The sequence below is a fragment of the Diadema antillarum genome, unplaced genomic scaffold (genome assembly GCF_040938485.1).
Source record: "Diadema antillarum isolate AM-2024a unplaced genomic scaffold, OU_Dant_1.0 scf00000091, whole genome shotgun sequence".
Classification (NCBI taxonomy): domain Eukaryota; kingdom Metazoa; phylum Echinodermata; class Echinoidea; order Diadematoida; family Diadematidae; genus Diadema; species Diadema antillarum.
In genome coordinates, this window is record NW_027270980.1 from 2,282,390 (window position 1) to 2,303,273 (window position 20,884).

Below are 20,884 nucleotides of genomic sequence, written 5' to 3' on the forward strand. Positions count from 1 at the left end.
CATGTATATATTATACGTATATATATATATATATATACATGTATATATTATACGTATATATATATATATACATGTATATATTATACGTATATATATATATATATATACATACGCATATATATATATATATATATATGTATATACGTATATATGATTCCTGCCTTTCCAAAGTCTTCATTGGTTCATTGCTTATTTGTCTTTTTGTTTGTTTCATCAAGGCGTCATCACATTTTAACTCATTGCTTCCATGTACATGTATATCCTGCAGCGCGTGCATTGTAGTATAGGTTTTCCAGGCCAATTTCCCACTTTTGTCAGTCCAATTCCTAATTGCTGCATTCAATTTAGCAAAATTTAGCGTAGATGACACATTCGATATTTCAATTTCATGAGCTCTTCATTCAAATTCATTTTTGAGCATTCAAATCACCTTTAGCCTCATTCTAATTAACCCTTTTTCAATTGAAATTCGTAAAACAAGCACCATTCATTCAATTTAGAATGATATAGTCACGTGATCATGGACATGCTGCACTCGTTCATTCGAATTCATTTTGGGGCATCCAATTTAACATCTTTTGCAGTCAATTTAGCACGCATGTTTATGCTTTGGTTCTTTCTTTCTTTTTTTTTTCAACATAGTTATTGTTTTGCAAGCGTCTTTACATTTCCTATTTTCATATTCATTTTAGAGATTTTGGCAACAGTTTTTTTTTTCTTCAATGTGCTTATTGAGTCTTCCAGTCCGAAGATAGTGCATATGGCCAAAACTTATCTGGCCGTTGAGCGCTTTATTCGAGTGTGTCGGCCAGTTCTAGGAGGTCAAGGTTATGATCATCAAATGTTCCTGTAATTCTTTTTCTGTCTTCTTGAGAAATACGTCTGTATCTAACTTGTGCTGTAATGACTGTAAGAAGATGACGTTAATCTGTAGTATTGGTACATGTAGGCCTAAAATGACATATATGAAAGAAAAGGGGCATTACAGAACAACAAACTCGAGTTATATAGGGTCAAAAAATATGATACTTTTACTGCTTAAAAGTGCGTGGATGAATCAAAAAGTCACACAGAAATACATGTTTAAATGTTCTCACCTTTTCAAAAAAGAAATAACATGACGTTAATTTGAGTGAACATGTTTGGAATTTGATTGCCCATACGCGAAATTGAATGACTGAAATACCCTTTTCGGCCAGTGCTGGCGAATTTGAATGACTGAAGAGCATGTGCCAATTTGAATGCCTGTTTTACGAATCCGAAAGGCACATGTGCAAATTTCATTGATCGATATGCTAAATTGAACGAACAACTTGCAATTTTGAATGACAGAATGTGCAAAGACGAGGATTTTCGCTAAATTGCATGAACCTTCTATCAAATGGACTGACAAAAGTGCGAAATTGGCCGGGAAAACCTATATTGGTCTAGGTGAGAATTCAGCTTTCAGCTTTTTGTGAGATACTTAGAAACCACTTTATGAAATGTTAAAAAAGCATACAATTTTAAGAGGAATTCAAAGTGTATTTGTAGAAACCAGTTTTAAAATGGCTTAGATATCCAGGTAAAAAGTAAAACAAAGCGATCCTGGTAAAAAGGTGGGTCGATCCCACCATTATTAGGATCGCTTTGCTTTGGCTATCTCAGCCATTTCAAAACAAATTTTCATCAAACAAACTTTGAATTCCTTTTATAATCAAGTGCTCTTTCATGTTTTATCAGAGGTTTCTCATTATTTCAAAAACTCTTCATCAAAAAATGTTGGAAGCCTCATGTCCTGTTACAAGGCTAATGTGATTGGGGTAGAAAGGACAAATAGTAAGGTCTTGTATTAAAGAAGGCTTGTATTGTAAACATGGCCAGTGAAAACGAGCATCTGCGAGGCGAATCATCTGTAATATCGAGCGAGCTTTTGTCTATTATTGCCATCATATTTTGCATATTGGCATTTTATCTGTACCTACAAAGGTGAGTCACCTTTATGATACGTATAGTATAAACAGGATGTTTCCAATTACCGTAGATAACAGGCCTAAACTGCACATCATGTTGCTGCCTGAAGATCCTGCTGCTCATGTGCAAGTTACTCTTCGTAGTCCCATTGCCTTGAAAATGTGTCGTTAAAACAGTTGCTTGTTGCATGTTGCCTGTGTCGTATTCTTGTATTTGTAAATGAGTTGAGAACTTCCTGTGTGCTGTGGATGGACACCGTTATTATCACAGCGTTGTTACTGGGTGTCATACTTCCGTTTACTTGAATCAGTCTTTTAGTCCTTGTTTGTCCCTATATCTGTAAAATATACTGGTGTATCATATGCTGTGTATAGACTCTAGGTCTAAAAGTGTAAATTTTAATGTGAAGATATTGAATTCATATTCCAAGTGCCAAAGACTGAAAGGTGGTCATGAATTATCTTGTCATCCATCAGTCACTGCTTGAGATGATGTCTGAAAACTGATAATAGACAGATGACATTTTTTGTTGTTGATAAATGGAAGAGCAGGAAAGAAAAAGAAATTAACAGAGATATTTTATACCATTCTACGCCCCTGCAGTTGTTTGTTACTCTTCTCTCCTTTTATGTGACAAAAGGGTGAAAAATATCGAGTAAGCATGTGCTTTGCCGCCAGGCGCTACAGTAATGTACAAAAGTTCCTGAGCACTATGCAGCCGTTCTAACAAACTCCATGTACATGTAATATAGATCAAGTTCATTCATGTCAAAGCTTTTAATATTAAATGGTTGCTGTGCAGTGGTAGGAAAACATTTGCTAAATAAGTACACTTATTTTAGTTTTATGTCTTCATATATATTTGCCACAGTTGTTGACTCATAAATTTTTTTCCCCCATAAAGTAATTGCAGAGTAAAAGGTAGTTGCTCTATCCCGAGTATGTAGACTAAGACATTGATATAAACAGCCATATCCTTATGTGAAATGAGATGGAAATATCTGTCAAAGTGTGATGTCAGTGTTCATTTCGGCATTGCCCTTTTTAAAAATTTAATGTATATCTTTATACATATGTTACATTATAGTTTCCTTCTCAGTGAAGTCTTGAACTATCCCCCGGATTCAGTGCAGTTCCCTGACAGTGACATGTTCAAATCCATCTGTCTGCACTGTATATGAATAAAAATTCTTAATATTGGCATTTCTTATCTTATTTTTTGTCAAAACTCTATTTTCTTTTCCCTTTAAAAAAATATAAAATTCATGATTATATTCATGGACCAGACTTGAGTTGCCTCACATCCCAGATGATGATTCATGGCAGCACCAAGAGCCTGTACCCGAGACGCCCATGTTCACCACAACCCTCCCATTCCAGATGAAGCTTGATGACAAGACCAGAGATGTAGCATCCCTCAGAGGTGGGCTGAAGGGAAATTCAGAGAGAGTCTTGCAGTAAAGTTGTTAGCCTTTTGTCTATGGAATAAAGATGTATTTGTGTTTATCATTATATAAGCAGCATGCTTTCAGCACCCTAGCACCAACACTCTGGAATTCTCTTCCTCCCCAACTCTGAGATGCATCAAGTGTCAATAGCTTCAAGAACTCACTAAAAACGTACCTGTTTTTCCACTGTTATACTCTATAATTTTCTGTAGACTAAATTTTGTTTTTTTTTTTGTTTGAATATATGCATAATGTTATGAAGCGCATAGAAACTTACGCTTGTATTATGCGCAATATAAAATGTTGTGATTATTATTATCATTATTAAACAGTTTAAAGGTAGTGTAACCAACACACAGTGTGCACAGTGCCTCACATTTTGTAAATCGTGAACACCATCCCAGAGACTTGCATTATACATTGCTTACCCTGACACTCAATTCCTGCAGCCATTCTCATGCATATTAACCCTAAATCCAAATATAAGCTAAACTTGGCCACATAGCATAGTCATCAACAAACAAGTTGGTTACACACATGTTGATACAACTGATTGTTAGCCAATGCAGTGTGTCATTAGGACTCTACCATCTCTGATGTATTTAAAGTTGTTATATGTGCCTTGATTTGACATCGGAAGCCATATTTTGGACATGTATTAAACATTTTGGTGTCACTCAGTCATATTTAAAGTTCCCTCCTTTCTACATTTTACAGAGGGTGTTCTGATCACAGTCGAGACTTCGGTCCCATGCTCTCTGATGGGTTTCTGGATAGTAGAGTGTGCAGGACTGACAAAGATTCTTCAATCCTGTGAGAGGTCCAGACAGAATGGGTTACATTTGCCTAATTTTGAGGCACAACTTCAGGAAATATCACTGTCTCACAGTTCAAAGTATTGGTATGTTTCAGCAGATCTCTGGCATTTCATACAGTGTACATTCTGTAAAAGGAAGAATCAGGACAAAGTCAAGCAAATTTCTTGTCTGCTAGATTGATTATGTTCTAAACTATGTGAAAGAGAGCAGGAAAAAGAAGCAGGGTGGGTGTAGCCCTATATATCTGTCTTTAAAGATTACTCAAGCCATGTAGTTTGCACTTGTAAGATGTATTGACTATTCAATAAATGTTGAGATAAGGCAAGATGTGTATTATTGTCTCACCTGATATTTTGGGACAGATAACTTTGTATGAAGTTGAAAGATACTGACAACATTTAGATGTACAAATAAGAATTATGTTTCAAATTTACAGTAATTTTCAATAAATTTGGACAGCCACCTTGGAATATCTTTACTTCAATTGAGAGTTGTTTAGAGTATCATTTGAATTGAGCTTCTGGGGAAATGATATATGAATGTTCCTCCTATGATTTGACTTAGTAAGGTCATTATAATGGTGATGTTGATGATAAAGGTGATAGTGGTGATTATAGTAAAAAGAAAAATACTACAAATTCTACTATTGCTGTTGTTACAAGAGCAATGCTACACATGTACTACTACTTACAAGTACAATGATGATAATAATGACAGTAACAAATTTGATTATGATTCTCATGTCCTCATCTCATTTTGATGCTCCATACCAACAAAAAAGGCTTGAACAAGACAACACGAGGCAGATTCATCTTCGAGTCACAGAAGAGTCAGATGCAAGTAAAAAGAGCAGTACTACCCTGGAGTCTGAACCTGACCTTGGGCCACTACCAAGGACCAGGTATCCACTGGTTGTCCTCGTGACCCAAGGTTGGGATGCTGGTGATGACGAGAATGCACAGACCGATGCTGCAGTTGTAAGTTTATGAGTCCGGCAATTTTGATTTTACAAGATGGCAATGCAAGACAATAACAATACCCTTTTTCTTCTCTTAACTTATTTATAGAATGGTCACATTTCTCTATTAACTTCCTTTAATTGATAGCACTTTGTGATGAACAAGTCAAGTCATCACACATTCAAAGCATCTTGCATTTATTTTTTTTGGTTCTGAAATCTTTTCTTGTGTGTGTGTGTGTGTGTGTGTGTGTGTGTGTGTGTGTGTGTGTATATATATATATATATATATATATATATATATATATATATATATATATATATATGTGTGTGTGTGTGTGTGTAATCTTGCGAAATTATCTCACCCTCTATTACCTGTTTTTTTTTTTTCTAACTTGTGAAACAATGTTGCCCTCTGTTACCTGTTTATTTCTTCAGAAAACAATCTTGTGGATTCTACACCTCCCAGACAAGACAGTGACAAAATCGAGTCATGTGATTAGTCGGGTGATCGTGACTGCTGAGGGGCAAGTGTGTGAACTTCAGGTAGACCATTATAACCAATCATCCAAGCCCACTATGCATGTAAAATCTTGATAAATATGCGTACATGTACATGTAGTTCCCTTCCTTTCATTCCAAGCATCACAGGTGAATCCGATTTCAGTGAAATGGATTTCCATTCTAGATTTGTCAGAATTGCATTTGCTTCTGTTTTTATGCCTCCGCCACGAAGTGGTGCTGGAGGCATTTTGTTTTCGGGTTGTCCGTCTGTCCTTCCGTCCGTCCGTAATGATTTTTGTGGACAGCGTAACTAAAAACCTTTGGAGGTATCCTAATGAAACTTGGCATGTATGTGTATTAGGGGGTGAAGTTGTGCCTATCAACTTTTGGGTGCACATGCTCAAGGTCAAAGGTCAAAAGGTCAAGGTCAAATGCTTAGAATTTCACTATTTCCCCCATATCTATGCAATGCCTGAAGATATTGTCTTGAAACTTAGTGTATACATGTATTACCCAATTAAGATTGTCTTGTGAAAGTTTGATGTCATGAGGTCAAAGGTCAAAGGTCAAAAGGTCAAGTAAAAATGTTAAAATTTCACTTTTTTTTCTGTATCTTGGAAATTGTTCAAGGTATCTTCATGGAACATAGTATATATGCATGTACTGACTGGCAGTGGTTATTTAGGGAATTTGGGGTTCATGGGGTAAAAGTTCAGGGGGCAAAGGTCAAGGGCAATACTTCAAAATTTTATTATTTCCCTTTTGTATGCAATGCCAGCAGGGTTTTTTTTTCTTTTTTTTAACGTGGTATATGCATGTATAACCCAATAGAGATTCTCTGGTTTTTGTTTTTTTTTGGCCAAGAAGGTCAAAGGTCAAAGATCAAAAGGTCAAAGATCAAGTGAAAGTGCTGAACTTACTTTTTCTTGATATCTCGGAAGTGACTCAAGTTATCTTGAAACTTAGCATATACATGTATATACAGTTGAACCTCTCTTTTCCAGCCTCCCTTTATCCGGATCTCTCTATTATACGGACGCATTCTCGCCGTGATTTTTTTTTTAATAATTACGGGAAGAAAGGGAGATTCCCAACTCCTTGAGAACTTCTACACAAACACACATGAATTACATATACTTGATACATTTCTTAATAGCGTTAATTACTTAGGTAAATCATCCCAAGAATTTATAAAAGAAAATGATTTCATTCTTGCAAACACGAACCTCTATTTTGGGGTCTGTTACAGAGTGTAACAATGAAAAGGTTGCAGTATACACATTACTACATGTGGTACTACAATGGGCTACATCAGTACATGTGTATGTATATGTACATGTATAAAGCATTGAGTCTCCCGTATCCGGCCAAATCCCTTATCCGGATGAGCCCCGGTCCAGACTTGTCCGGATACGAGAAGTTCAACTGTAAAATGTTTTGCCTGACAGTGATTCTCTTATAAATCTTAGGGTCAAAGACCAGATGAAAATGATAACAATTTACTGGTCAATGCAGAAATTGCATTTTTTTCTCCATGCCTTGAAAATTACTCAATGCATAAACTATGAAAGGATCAAAGTCAAGTTAAAGTTCTTAAATCGCCAAATACATGCTCTCCTATTCATCCAGTTAAACATAGGTCAAGGAAGGTGAACATTCAACACATTTGTGACAAACATGTCATTTCAAATATTTTGCCAATTTTGTGAAAATGTAATCACACATTGTCCACATGAACTATAGACCTATTAGGAGAATCATGCATTATGGCGGAGGCATACCGGTCGCCATAGCGACATTTTCAGTTCTAGTGAAGTTTGGTAATATGACAGCACTGACAATGATTTTATATGTAATGATAAGTGGGTTATTCTGCAAAGCCCTTCAGTGATGACTGACTTCACAATGGTTTAAAGACTGGAGTACTTTGTAATTTAACTGACTCACTGGGTTAGAAGGAATGATGGGAATTGTTGACATTGAGTTATGGGATGTATTCTTTAGGCAGCTCCTGTATGTGTCCCTGACAATTTTGGCGCATTTGAAAGTAAGGTGCTGGTTGCTTCAGCCGTCGGAATAAATATCACAGACAAAGATGCTTTAAGCTCTGTTCTCCCAAACTGCTTGGCTTTCAGAGATTGTTTTTGGAGAGTGAAGACTGCACTGTACAGCAACACAACTCCAAACAGTCTGGTGCATCCCCAGAAGACCAAGTGGAACAGTCTGGTGCATCCCCAGAAGACCAAACGGAACAGTCTGGTGCATCACCAGAAGACCAAACGGAACTCAGTTCAGCGGAAAGCAGACTTACCGACAACAGTTCCAGAGTCATTGACAGGAGCTGCACAGTGTGTCAGAATGCACCGATCAGTCGGACCATCATCCCTTGCAGGCATGCTTGTGTCTGCCAGCATTGCATTGGGCTGCTCTCGGCATGCCCCATGTGCCGGGGTACCATTGCGTCGTACTTCAGGATCAGAACGCAGGGCAGTGCCCGTGGAGATGACGTTGTAGAGGATCACCAGCCAAATGACAGACTAGAGCAAGGCATGGATGTCACAGCTAGGATTCAGCATATCCTGGAAAGATCTTTATGGTGTTTTAGTGTGTGGAAAAAAAAGTCTTTCAATCTCACAGCTTTTTGTGATGCAGACATTTTGTGATGAGAGAGAGGAGTTTCTAAAATTTGGGGACAATTATCAGCCTTGTTGATGACAGAATGGCAGTCCATCAACTGGGGACAAGGACATCTCTAACCCTGCAGTTGATCTTTATTGGTGCTATTGACCGATTCGGGTTCGTTGAGGGCAGCAGACATTTTACGGCACAGGGCGCAGCCATAGTGGGTGTATCAGCCGACCCCCCCTGCTCTCCCCCACCCCCGGGCAACATGTTTATCACGCACTTGTAACAAAGGTTCGCGCACTAGCAAGCATTCGCGCACTCAGTACGAGACGCCCATTGGCTAAAGCAGTTTTTCATTCTGCGCGCGTGCTAATGTAGGGAGAGGGGTGGGGGAGTGCGGAGGGGGGGGGGGTCGGCTGATACACCCACTATGGCTGCGCCCATGCCAAAAATACACATAGCGCGTCACAGAATCGATCAATACCTTTGAATAAATTCAGTCAAGGTATGTCGCTTGTAGTTTGGTTTTATCGTATTGCATTTTGTATGTGAACAGTGGCGAGTCAATTTGACACTCATGCTGCAAATTTGTACTTGCCTTTTTCTTTTCTCTCTTGTGGGAAAGGGAAGGAGGATGCCATCTTTCCCTTGAAATCAATATTGGGAATGCCTGAAGTTTAGAAATGCTTTCTGAAGAGCTGTACAGAATCAACATTACCAGGTACTTGGAATTCTCTCTATTGCATGTAAATGTAAACATTTCGTCGCAAGGGGTTTGGTCCGTACGCGGGTCGTACACTATGTGCAAATGAATGAGGTGATTTTATGCACCCGCGCGCAACACGCAGAGGTCAAGCAGTGGGATTCATTCAATGTAGACTTGTGCTCTTCCGGTGATGTGGAGTTACTGTGCAGTAGGCACAGGCAGATAGAGCATATGTGTGGTATAATTGCATATAATTTTTCATGACTAAAACATTGTCACTCCACACTAGAAATGCATTTTCAGAGCTTATGATTTGATATTTCTTTTCCCACCATGAAACAATTGCTGAGAAAATCTACAAAACCATAGAAGTTTGGAGATAGAGGTAGTGCTCCGTTTTCATGTACGATCAAATAGAGCTCGCACTGTGCACCAGCACAGCATTGTCAAGACATTGTTGTGGAAATTATATAGTGCTGCTGCCCTTTGAGTTTTTTTTTTTTTAGTTACGTGCAATAGGGAGAACTGTTTACCGGAGAGAGAAAAGAAAAAAATTTGGCCATACCTTAAGTTCTTATTTCAATGCAACAAAACATGTGACCATTGTTTTGTCAATCTTTCAAACTTTATTTGTGACCTTGAACTGTTAGTTGTGTTGACACAAAACAACTCAATAACTTTATGCAGTAGTATCAAGTAAACAGCTGCGGAATGCAATTTGCCGGGGGTTCAGTTTATGAGCGTTCTCTGAATGAGTTTTGTATTGTTTTGCTAATGTTTTCATTTCTTGAGTAAAAACTAAAATCAGACTCATGGGTTACTTTAGGATACACATGAAAATGATGACCTTAAATTAATGCCATTAGTCAGCCACCAAAATCTTTGAGTGAACAGGTAGATATTCAAATTTTGCAGACTGAATGACAGTGGATGTATTTTGTGTGTATCTGTGTGTCAAGCGTCAGGTTGATCATGTTGTGCACACATAGTGCACTTCCCTGAAACAAACAGCAATCAGCTTCCTTTTTCTTTTCATCTGCCAAATGTACATGTACAGTGTACAAGAGAACAAACATGTATAGCAATGTATTTTGCAAGTTGCCTGATATTCGCAAAAGTAACAGGACTTGTGTAAATGGAGTGTACAGTCAACCTTGCCTACGTCAACCTCGCACAAGTCAGAAAATTGGCTAAGTCAAAGTAAATTCTACCCCAGATGGATATAAACATGCCTTAATTTTATGCTGTAAATCAAAATTCAGGTGAGACAAAGGGTTTTCTCTTGTCCCATTTTGACTCAACTGAAAGGAAACCAAAACCCAAATATCAGTGTGGACCGAGTGAAAGCAGCAACATTAGTAGAACACATCAGTGAAATTTTGAGGAAAATCAGAAAATCGATTCAAAAGTTATACGTGTACATTTTTAAAGTTTTGGTGCCGTCATTGCTGGATAGATAGACTACTACAGTTCATTACATCAATTTGGACAACAGTATAAAGAAAATACAGTATAAGTAAAAATTTACACAGTCTTATTTTTCCAGAAAAGTGCACTTTCCATCAACTTATTTAGTGACATAAATGAACCTGTCTCACACAACCGCCTTAGTCAGAAGGCGTAGATTTTTAATTAAGGGCAGATTCTGAAAGCAGACTGTAAGCTTTAAAGGAGACCTCCAGATGATTTTCAGAGTTTTACATTTGAACAACTATAAATTAGTTATACTGAGGACAGAGTTTCAGAATTTGTGATAATTGGGATGAAGAATAAGAATATTTTCAACATTTACAACAAATTGCAATGAACAAGGACGATGACATGGCAGAGTCACCAGAAGAATGCATGAGTTGGGGCTCAAGGAAGCAGAACAAAAGAAGAAGGCATGCATAAATTATACACAGGTGAACTCGCAAGCAAGCGGTATTGTAATAGAATTACACTGCGACATTTCTGAAATATGTGAACCTCCTATGTCATCATCCTTGTTCAGTGTAATTTGTTTTTCAAAGTATTGTTTTTCTGCTCAAGAACAACAAATTCCACAAATCTGTACATGGAGTTGTTGATTTATGTACTACATGATGTGAAATTATGAAAATCGCCTGGAATGTCCCTTTAAAATGAGGTACAGTGTATAAATTAATACAAATGGACTTACCTAGCCAATCTAAATAATGGAAAGAAAGTACACACTCTGTAAAAGTGTTGAATGTGAACAAAGGCTTTGAAATCTAGTCTATTCAAATGCTTTAAAAGGATGGTACAGTATTGGTGGAGATGAAAATTGGGCTTTTACTGTTTTTGCGAGATACCAAGAAAACACTTTAATATGTATATGAAATACAGTGCACTCCCGTTATAACAAAATGCTCCGGTCCGGCAGTTTTCTTTCGTTATAACGAAATTTCGTTAAAACCGAACAAATACAATATATAACGAAAACAAGGAACCACCTATATATATATCATATTATGTTTGCTTAATACTCATCAAACACTGGAAAGCAATGTGAAATGTGATGGGATAACTGTATTACAGTAATAAACGCAAGTTCCCCTCAGAAACTGTGCGTGACACAAGGAGTGAACACACAGTGGTGTGAAGCGTTCACCCATGCAGAGACGCTATAAATGCATGTTCCGCTACGTATTTTCGAAAGCAATTCGCATTTCGTTATAGCCGAGCACGTTTCTTTCGTTTTTCTTTGTCTGTGGCGCTCGGAAAAGACTTCGTTATAACGGAAATTTCGCTATAACCGTGTTCGTTACAAGCGAATTTTGTACCATAGACTTTAATGGTGATAATTTTGGGACCAGAAGATTTACTTCGTTATGACGAAATTTTGTTATAACCGTGTTCGTTGTAACGGGAGTGCACTGTAGTACAGAGCATACCATGTTAAGAGGAATTCAAAGTTTATATGATGAAAATCGGGTCTGGATAGCTGAAACATCCAAAAACAAAGTAAAACAAAACGATCGTAATAAAATGTGGGTCCCACACTTTATTAGGATCACTCCGTTTTGGATATCTCAGCCATTTCAAAATCTATTTTCATCAAATAAACGCTGAAATCCTCATGGAATTACATGCTCTTTCATATTTCATAAGAGGTTTCTCACTATCTCCCCCCAAAATGATAAAAACCTGAAGTTAAGTCTTAACCAAAACTACACGATCCCTTTAATACTCTCACCACGCTGAGCTCCGTGCAATGTACGGGACAAAAGACAGGATGTTAAACTTTCTAGCATCCACAGTGAAGGAATTATCAGATTAAGCTGAAATCTTGCACACTCCATTAGCTCATTGTATTCATGACCAATACTAACCCTGAAAGAGGGTAGCATTATACTTTCAAAAGTGATTAGAGTTGAAAGTGAAGAATGTGTGAAGAGTTTTTCACCTATTGAAGACTATCTGCATCATCTCCACGGTGGAAAATCACTGGGTTTTCTACTGAATATGGTTGATGCGTATTCTTCGTTTTGTCACTATATGACATATACATGTACAATGTATACAGTAAACTAGGAAGTCACATCACGTTTCCAAAATATCTCAGGTTTGTACGCTTGTATCACACATGAAGATAAAAGCCAGAACAACTTGCACTTTTTATGCTGCAGTTATGTATTTTATTTGTCAAGGATCCACCTTCATCCAAATTACAAACCTGCAAATCATATATTTTTTTGTTTCGTTTTCATATGAATACACACAAGCAATATATACTGTTTATAAGCCATGCCTTCCTCATACAGTCATGCATGGTAAGCTCCAGCCCTAAGTAGTGTGTGCAGCTACACACAAAGGTATATCAGAGTTTTAGAAACAGTAAGTCATAAAATACAAACTGCAGGGAAGCAGTTCTTTTTTTTTTTTCCTGTGGTTGTCTTTTCTGAGTTCTCATTAAAGCCATTCATCTGATAAAATAAATTATTTACATTTGTTTTTCCACCATGAGGCTTGTCTTCTAGACACAACTATATTCTCTAAAACATCTTCAAGAAAAGTCAATATCACCATATATGAAGCATCCCAGATGCAATGTTATAACAATGTATAATCTTTTCTGACAAAAATAATGGTGCATATCTCATTGAAGTACACACATCCATAAAATTGCAAACAAACATACAGTCCTCGCTGTTCGAAATGAAGTTACTTCTGGGTACACACGGAGGGCAAATCCCATGCAATCAAGTTCATGTTGCCTCCAGAACTGTGGAGTATTCAATTCTTCACTGACTCCTGCAGATGATGAAATCAAGACATTCTCATGGTTACAGACTCAGTAGAGAGGCATTGAGAAACAGAAAACAGGCTTGCATTTCCCACATTTGTGTTCCAAATGAACAAAAATTCTGTACTTGGAACTATGATGGCATGACCCTATTCTCACAGATTAGCAGCAAAAAATACATAAGTTTATGGAAAAATTTTCCTACCCCTTTCGTACAAGTGCAGACTACTTATAATTTGTATACTGTACAGTGGGCTCTTGTTGAGACAGACTCCTTGAAACAAGTGATATTACTGGCGTATTTAAAAAACAATACTTTTCATCAGGATTTCAAAAACAATGAAACAAAAAACACTTTGAACTTGAGGGAAAAAATCACTATGCTAAACGAAGAGTCTGTCATATCAATTTTTCTTTCTAACAAGAGACCACTGCAGAAACATGACGTGATAATTTCATCACAAATTTGTTGGCAGAGCCTTGCTGCCTCACCATTTATTTCAGATAAAGATTTTTTTCTTTCTTTTTCAATCTCGCTACTTCCAGCAGGTACAATGGATATACACTACCATCAAATTACTTTCAGTACACATGCCTATTTACCTAAATGAACAGGTGAAAGTGAATAGCGAATACAAACAAGTAAATTGTTCATGCTAGTATTCATATAAATTATGCTTTAATTCTGGCATAGCTACACCATTATGATGTACAACAACAAAAGTGAGCATACGGGGAGAAGATTAACAACAAGTGGAAAACAATAACAGTACATACAACTGTACTTTCCTTTCACAAGTGATATAAATATAGAGAAATACAAGGAAATATTTAGATTACACAGTGTTGACCTAACACATCTATTCACAAAAACACATGCAATTCTAACTTGTACAGTGTCCAATCTTCGGTAAGATTTTCATGTCGATGTGCCAGATATCTGCTAGAGGCTATGCTATTTATTAATGCAAATGGTTTATGACCTGCATTTTGCAGCTATGTTTTTTTTTTCAAAGAACTTTGACAACTAAGGGCTACCTGAGCACACATGGCATAACAGCTTGAGGTGCCAAATGGAGCTCGCTCGACTAGCAACATGGAATGTCCTTACAAGCTTTACCATTTGTTTTACCGCCATCAGAGAAATATCAAATGATATGGCCTAGCTGGGAAGACACTGCTACACTTTACTACCAATGACCAGATCAAACCTTCGCCGACAGCTTGGTTCTGCATCAGACACATGCAGCACATTACTGCCAGCATAAACGTTCCTTCCCTCTAACCAAACGACGGGCCCAGAATTTTACTCTCACCTGTTCTTTTCTTCGTTTCCAATCTGCTAGTCTTGCCACCTTGCGCAGTGACACTGCAGTGACTGCGAACATTTTGCATCATCTACAGCAGAGCTTTAAGCCTGAGTTATATTACCACATAAAATATAATGCAGTCTAAATCTGCATGCACTACTTTTAACATGTCGCAAACCCATTGTGCAGTACACCAAAGAAAGCTACGAGAAGTCCATACCACACCAGGCTCATATTAAACCTGTATTATCTATGTGCATACAATTCGCATCAGACTAAGCACCCTGTTCTACTAGTGACGTGTGGGAGGAGAAATTTTGCCAGCACACTGCTCTACAAACATATCAATCAGCATTGCAGGGGGCAGTGCCTTCAGTACAATTTTTCAGCCGTTCGGATAGTGTGTTCTATTACAATTATGCATTGGTCACAACCCGCTGTGCCCCCCCCCCCCCCCCAAAAAAAAAAAAAAAAATACAGGGAGTCAACTAACATAACATGTTTTTCTTCGAGATTGCGGTCAGAGTAAGGGGGTGGGGTTCGATTTTCAGCAATTTCAGCAAAGAAAAAGTTACTCAATATGGGGCACTTTCCTTACAACTATGAACCAAACTGGACTCTTTTAAACAGACATGTACAGCTTTACAGTGCAGTTAAAGATGCCTTTGTGTGTCTTCTCTAAATTTGTATCACGAACAAAAATGAATCATTCTAATGTTCAATAGCAGCACGCAGTATCAGCTTAAAGAGAGAACTGCTTTTAAATATACTAGACAGGCATGCTGATAAAAATGGATAATTCCTTTTTCAATCTGCACTTTGCCCTCCATTTCATTACTCAACAAAAGTGAAAGTTATAAAGTGGTGTTTTTTGTAATTGATTTGACACAAACATGGTTTACCTACGTGCGGAGCGTGATCTTATGTGAATCTGTTAACGTTAGACACTTGCTTTTTTTTTTTCTTCTTCTTCTTCTAGTTTTGTTTGCTTTTAATTCAGTTATTTTTTTCTGGGGGTGGGGGTGGCATAGGCTCTGGCAGCCATGTTACAGCATTAATATACCTAAAGTCCTGGGTTTTGACCTAGATGTTATGCTACAGTGTTGACCAACTCCTGTAGCGGCTGTTTACATCCATCTATTTAAACAGCATAACTCCCATCCCCCCCCCCCCCCCCCCATCCAGTCTGGTATCCTCCAAGATAAAACTTGAAAAGCTCCCACCGACACCCTGCCATGGATGAAATACCATGACCTCATCCCCATTGGGGGCAGGCCAATTCTTGCACCTCTTGGAAACATATACAGCAGTAGCACAGCTACATCCCACTCGATTCCTCTACAGTAGGTTGGCATCTATCAACCTGGATATGAAAGAGCAATTACCCCAAACAGAACTGTAGACACTTCAAGTTTAATTCTGTAGAAACACTTTGACTTCTACTGATAAATCCCACATCACCTGAGCATATCATCGCCGGGGTGACAAAACCTTACATCTCAAATTTTGGTCAAAATCACCTTCTTTGCTTAACTGTCAGATAATCAGTTAAGTGATGTCCTGTCCAAATCCTAGCTGTCTAACCCAAAACTGAAGCCACCAGGCCATGTCACAGGAAAGGCAATCCTATTTGTTACAATGCTTTGGTGGCCACGTTTTATCACTCTCCCAAACATTTGTCATATTTGGGATACAAGGTTTTGTCGCCCCAACAGTGGTATGACAATAGAGAATAAAGACACTACATCTAAACTACATCTAATTCATGAAATGGGGCCCTCTGACTTTAGCTCATGTACCATTACTAATGCATCCCCCTCCACAACCTAACAATAACCAAGGGCACACATCCCTGATTTATCTACGACCAGACCTGAAAGAAGCTGCACAAAGAAACACATATCATACATAAACTACCCCTCATCACAACCATGAGCTATGGTCATAATAGCGTCAAACAAACATCTGGTGTGTCAACACAGAATAAGAGGGGCCGTATTTTTGGGTGTACGAGTTTGCAACTCCATATTGCATGTTTTCAATTTTCAATTTGGTACACCAATCATGTAATTGATTTCACTGACAGACGTAGCAGATATGCATTTCATTTTAAGTTAGTAGCTCTCGGGAGTTGAAACAGTATGTCAATACGATAAGTAACCACCCTCATAACCAGATATCCGCTTCACTTTTATTCCCCCTTTATATTTGTCATTCCCTATAAGTGCTCATTTATTTCTAGTTTAAGATAAATAACAATCTGACTAAAATTAGACTATTCTATACAAATGATATACAAATGACAGAAACTGATTTGTCTTTTCTCATACAATTAGACAGGAGAGAGAGATAGCTAGATAGATACAAAGAAATGATGAGAAGTCACCTTAACTATACTCAGTTCCATGTGATACGATGCACTGTAGCACTGCCCAGCAATGCAGATATAAGCACACATTAAATATCAAATGAAAAATCACCAAACACAAATCATAAAGGCATCTGTTGTACGTCACGAACATGATCCACGCAAAAGGAGTTTTTTTTTTTTTTTTTTTGCCTTGAAATTCCATTAAAACGGCCTGCGCTTGTGGCCTGTGCTCATGGCATAATCAGAGAGTAGAGAAATGAAACGCACAAGGGGCATACCGATAAGCCAATCTCTGTATGAATGAGTGGCAAAAACACGCGCAAGCCCTCACAAATCTTTCTCTGTGTCAGATATTGGACATGAGCTAACTTCTTTCTTTTTAATGCTCCTCATGTTTCAATCACATGATGTTCACCCCCTGGATGAGTTCAACATCCTGTCGATGCTTAGGAGATGTGATTGGGCACAACACTGAATGGTGAGAAAACTTTGCAACTTCCATTAAACTTCGCACACTCACCAGAGATTGACTTATGTTATACAGCATGAATGCAAAACCCTTCACATATAATTTGATGTAAAAAAAAAAGAAATATTTGAACAAAAAATGGGCCTGCCGTTCAAATATATCATACGTGTCTTAGTTTTCTACATAAGTCTTTACAATAAATGTGTTTGCATTATGAGAAAATACAGGAATCTAGTCACATGTAGCTGTGTCAAACAGCAAATCATGTTAAAAAACTACTGTAAACAAGTTTAAGTCTAAAAGGGAAAAATATGCAAAATGATACAATAATACTTAAGCACCATGTTAATATCTGTCCACCAAATAATGTAATATGGCCAGCATGCAATTCATTATGTAAATGTGAACAGTTTAACAAAAAGTCAAAGAATAGAAGTTACAAGTATGGTGGGACAGAAAAGCAGACAGAGATTTAAAAAAAAAATACAAAGACATACACCAAATGCACCAAAATATCTGCATGCTGGTTCAAATGCACTGCTCATCACGTGGACACTCAATCTAAAAGACACACAGTCTTCCGTACTCGTTCCGAGTATGGCACCGCCTTACTGTGACCCAGACTACATCACATACACATAATGCTAAAATATTTGATTCCACTGGAGCATACATTGAGAACATTATCTGAAACTCGCTCATTTGAGCAGCTTTGCTCTTCTCATTCCTCTTCCTCCCTATGAAAGGAAATTGACAGAACAAATTCTTGTGATATCACCTAAAAAACAAAATTCAGCTTCTTCTTGCAACACATTCTATTTGTTTCTATCATACACTAAACTGGCATAAAAATAAAGTGAGAATAACCCGCTTCTCTTTCATATGTATTTCCCCTTCCTCTTTTTTTTTTTTTCATAATACAGGATATTGTGTCACAAATATATGACTAATCCTGTTATCACATTAGTCTAAAATCAAAACAAAGCAAAGTAAAAGGCTGGTCAAGCCCCAGAAAAAAGTAGTTTCTGTGAGACTCTGACTTGATACAACACACAGATATTTTCCACGTTGTCCAAGTTCTTTCTTGGATATTGACAGTCAGTCCCTGTCTGCAGCATCTAACAACTGTCTCTTCTTCTTCCATCGTCTATGCGCGCTAAACAATACAGAGTGACATTCTCTTCCCCCACCCCTCCCCCATCTCCTTGCAGCAGTATGTGTTCTTTGGTTTGCCTTGTGCTGTAGCTGCATAATGTGATGACCATCTGCACGACCACCTCCTCTGCCAGCCCGCTGCCCGCTGCCCGCAGCATCTGCCACCTCAAGCCAAGAACATTCCCTTCCTCAAACCTGCCTGCCCACACTTGTGTGTGACATGTCACGTCAGGGTATTCTGCTGCAGGTACGTATAAAGGTCATTATATATTGTCACTTGTACATGGCGTATGGCAAGCGTTACACAGTGGAATAGAGTAGTAAGGGGATTACACTCTTCTGATGGGACTGGATATATGGTTGGGAATATCACACTCTACATAGAATATGCGAGACAAGTAGGTAGAGATGGCAACCATGAACTTGCAGCCTGATCTGTTTCCATTCTCCTCAACACAGTCACACATGCAACGCTGTGCAATATCTTCTATGCTACTGCCAGTGTGAAATGTGTACCCTCTTGCAAACACTTATTTACGAAAATTGTGTCTTTGTCAAATTGATGGCATACTTAAACAGAGCGGCTTCACTAGTATTAAAATTTAGTGACCCATTTGAGTTGCAAACAGACTACCTTGACTACTGTGCTTATATAACATTTTTGTTGCTATGTGAGGCAGGACACACACCTTGCCATCTTCTCAATTGTACATGATTGCCGACACCATGGCTTGAATTGCAGACATTGCATACTCTCTAATAGTTGCAAATACCGACAGTGACTGCTATACATCAATTAGACAGGGCGACGTTTCTCATGCCAGTGAAAGCGCAAGGTCTTGAAATGTATACTCTGGTTCTACTTTGTAACTGCAAATGATTCTACAGGCATGCACTGATACAGCAGCCATTTAAGCATCATTTGTTGTCATTTATACCACTAAAAGCTAGGAAAGAGACATAGAATGCCTGTGCTATGCATTTTGCCATTTTTCTCGAGTGGAAACGTTGCGTGTTGTACAGGGTGATGGCCATCTACCGCATGCTCTGCCTTGAAGAGTGCAGGCTGGGTCCTGATACAGTCGTCAAAAGCCGTGGTGTGTTCGTGTGGCTGCTGGCTTCTAATGGCAGAGCACGCTGATGTTCCAGTCTGTATAGCACACATCAGCATGGCCCTCTCCACTTCTCTGTCATTTCCCCCTTTTGCTCCCACTTGAACATCTTCAGCAGGCAGCCAAAGGTTTCACACAAGTTCAAAACGGAAATGAACAAAAATAAAGCGAGGGGGGGCCGTATGATACCAGAAGGGTACTGCAGCCCTTCCTTGCATAGTGGTTTCCTTATTTGTCATTCTTTGTCTTAATCACATTTTTTTTTTTCGTTACACAATGTTTCATTTCATTTGGCAATATCTTTGCTACTCTGTCTGTCCTCCGCTCCCACAGCACACCATGGGGTACTCAGGGGCTGCATCAATGTCTGGTTATGTCTCCATTGTGCTCAGCTTCATCTGTTAGGGAGATGGGTGATAGACAAAAAACAGAAAGGAAGAGAGAGAGAGAGAGAGCAATAACACAAGGAGTGAGACACATAATGATAAGTAGGAGACTGGTTGCTCTACTGTAAGCTTTGTCTGCACATCAATCGACAGAATATCAAATTGCAAGATTATCTCAGGCTTTGAAAAAAAACCCAGAAGAACTGTCGCTAAACAATAGGTGGGTGGGTAGGGAAGGGCAAAGCTGGGCTGGCATCATGGACCCACACAAGATTGTCCATTTGTAGACAGCCCAAACTAAAACCTACCTCACACTGCCCTATATAAATCTGATATACAATCATCACAAAATACATTGATCTGACAATTTGCAATACCTTTCAACAGAAATCAAAACTTCTAATGTTTAACATCCTTTTGCATGCACCAAGGAATAACGCATCAAGTGTTTCAGGTAGTGACAGGAATCTGACAATCTATCAACTCCTCTTATAATCAGCTTATAATTTTCATTTCCCCTTTTTGTTACAGTCTACGTAGGATTTTTGCAACAGCTTTACATTATTCCTCTCAAGGCAACCTGAATGCACAGAGGGCACTCGATCACATGTATGATACGCCACATATTTTGCGGAGTTTCAATTTTTGCGAATTTTGTGTGTTGAATGCTATTCACAATTCAACAGCAAGGGAAATTATTAACTCTAATCCCGCCATAAATGCGTCTAACGCGACATGCATTTCTCAAGTCATTACAATACTAACTGTACTCCATGATTGTGAATTTAACCACTCACGAAATTGTTGGGAAGTCACAATT

General features: G+C 38.3%; 2 protein-coding genes across 3 annotated transcripts in view; one reads left to right on the forward strand and one right to left on the reverse strand.

The window, feature by feature from the left end:
* Positions 1-1,855: 1,855 nt before the first annotated feature.
* On the forward strand, positions 1,856-18,785 carry LOC139718230 (cell growth regulator with RING finger domain protein 1-like). Its single transcript, XM_071629708.1, has 7 exons — positions 1,856-1,968; positions 3,240-3,376; positions 4,119-4,302; positions 5,001-5,196; positions 5,616-5,723; positions 7,817-8,242; positions 18,657-18,785. The coding sequence occupies exons 1-7, from the start codon at positions 1,856-1,858 to the stop codon at positions 18,783-18,785; spliced, it is 1,293 nt and encodes a 430-aa protein (XP_071485809.1).
* LOC139718254 (protein Smaug homolog 1-like) overlaps positions 17,148-20,884 on the reverse strand; it is a 71,105-nt gene continuing 67,368 nt past the window's right edge. For both annotated transcript variants that reach the window (XM_071629740.1, XM_071629739.1), the window contains exon 11: positions 17,148-20,076. In XM_071629740.1, coding sequence (XP_071485841.1) covers positions 20,039-20,076 — 38 coding nt within the window. In that variant the 3' untranslated portion in view covers positions 17,148-20,038. The remainder of the gene's footprint in view (positions 20,077-20,884) is intronic.

Excerpts from the sequence above, each read along its gene's own strand:
- LOC139718230 (XM_071629708.1), top strand. The coding sequence starts at position 1,856 with ATGGCCAGTGAAAACGAGCATCTGCGAGGCGAATCATCTGTAATATCG. Across the intron at positions 4,303-5,000 it reads TCTCACAGTTCAAAGTATTG|GCTTGAACAAGACAACACGA; the intron begins GTATGTTTCAGC and ends CCAACAAAAAAG. Across the intron at positions 5,724-7,816 it reads GGCAAGTGTGTGAACTTCAG|AGATTGTTTTTGGAGAGTGA; the intron begins GTAGACCATTAT and ends CTTGGCTTTCAG.